The sequence below is a fragment of the Leptonychotes weddellii genome, unplaced genomic scaffold, assembly GCF_054177405.1.
Source record: "Leptonychotes weddellii isolate Sample4059 unplaced genomic scaffold, ASM5417740v2 HiC_scaffold_20097, whole genome shotgun sequence".
Lineage (NCBI taxonomy): Eukaryota > Metazoa > Chordata > Mammalia > Carnivora > Phocidae > Leptonychotes > Leptonychotes weddellii.
The window spans coordinates 2,023-3,362 of NW_027787284.1; the positions used below are offsets into that span (position 1 = coordinate 2,023).

At 58.1% G+C, this 1,340-nt stretch overlaps 1 protein-coding gene across 1 annotated transcript; it reads right to left on the minus strand.

Moving 5' to 3' along the window:
- Nucleotides 1–261: 261 nt before the first annotated feature.
- LOC145718694 (granzyme H-like) lies at nucleotides 262–1,332 on the minus strand (the record flags this gene model as incomplete). Its single annotated transcript, XM_081810205.1, has 2 exons — nucleotides 262–533; nucleotides 976–1,332. Coding segments are annotated over 2 exons (501 nt in total), but the record flags the coding sequence as incomplete, so codon positions are not given.
- Nucleotides 1,333–1,340: the final 8 nt, after the last annotated feature.

Consider the following 1,340-nt stretch of genomic DNA (forward strand, 5'->3'; position numbering starts at 1 on the left):
AAGGCCCAGAGGTGATACTTTTTGGGGAGAGAGGATTGTCCTTCTATAATAAAGTTTAGGTTGAACCTTTGCAGAGGGCTAAGCACCAAGGAGGTGTAATTGAGAAATTGATGAGAAGCTAGGCAGCATAGGGGTTAGGGAGGGCGGAGGGCTGGGGGAGAAAGGAGGCAGCAAAGCCCGGAGTTGGCAGCAGAAGACTGCCTGGGACAGTGTTGCTTCATACCGGAAGTGGTTCAGTGAATAAATAAGACCTCAGTCATATTCACTCCAGAGATCCATTTATTATGGCCCTGCCATCCCTACCCTCCACCCCCCAGCCCCAAGGGATTCTTGCCTCTGCCCCAGAAAAGATGGCCAAGCACAGAGGGAGGTCAGTCTCATGCCTGTTGTTAGAGGCGCTTCATTGTTCTCTTTATCCAGGGCAGGAAGTGGGAGACCTTCATGAAGACCCCTGGAGGGGTCCCATCTGGTTTTCCATAGGAGAAAATCCCCTGGACCACGTTGTTACACACGAGGGGGCCTCCGGAGTCCCCCTGTGGGCAGAGAGAGGAAGGACTGAGCTGGCCTCCCGGTGGTCCTGCCCTCCCTGCTGCGCTGGGGATGGGTGGTCTGTGTTAGGGGGCGGCATGGGAGATTGGGCCCAGGGCAGGCCTTGTCCCCTCTCTCAGTCCCTGGGCTCCAGCCTGGCAATGACTGTTCTCTCCAGCTCTACCCAGGCCAAACCTTTGTCTCCAATCCTCAGGGAACCTCGGGGGTGGTGGTGGAGGGGGGGCGGGTGGGAGGGATGCTGCTTGGGATGACAGATCCTTCCTCCCCTCCATCCCAACCCGTTTGGGGAAAAACTGAAGACTGGATTGTGAACCCAGCTGCCCAAGCTCTCAGGCTGAGGCAAGAAGATATGGCCACTCCCACACCCTGGACCGCCCCAAGTTCCTCTCTCCTGGGGCCTGTCTAGGTAGATGCTGGAAGCCTGACCTTGAAGCCGGTCTTCATCTTCTTCGGGTCTCCTACACAAATCTGGGTGGCCCTGTTGTAATAGCCACGGAAGAGGAATTCACACTCCCTATCCTTCTGTACTTCCAGCGACGCCTCCTGCAGAGTGGTTGCTAAAGAGCTCATTGAGACCTGCCCCCAGCCGGCCACACTGCACACCTGTCCTGGCCGCACCCGGGTCTTGCCGGTGGGCAGGCGGAGGGGCCTCACCGCTGCAGTCTGCTTGGCCTCTCTCTCCAGCTGATGGAAAGAGGCAAGAGAGTCCAGCTCAGCCAGTGGCCTCTGGGCCTGGACACCCCGATGAGGCTGCACCGTCTTCTCTCTGCCCTGAGCCACGGGGACTGGTC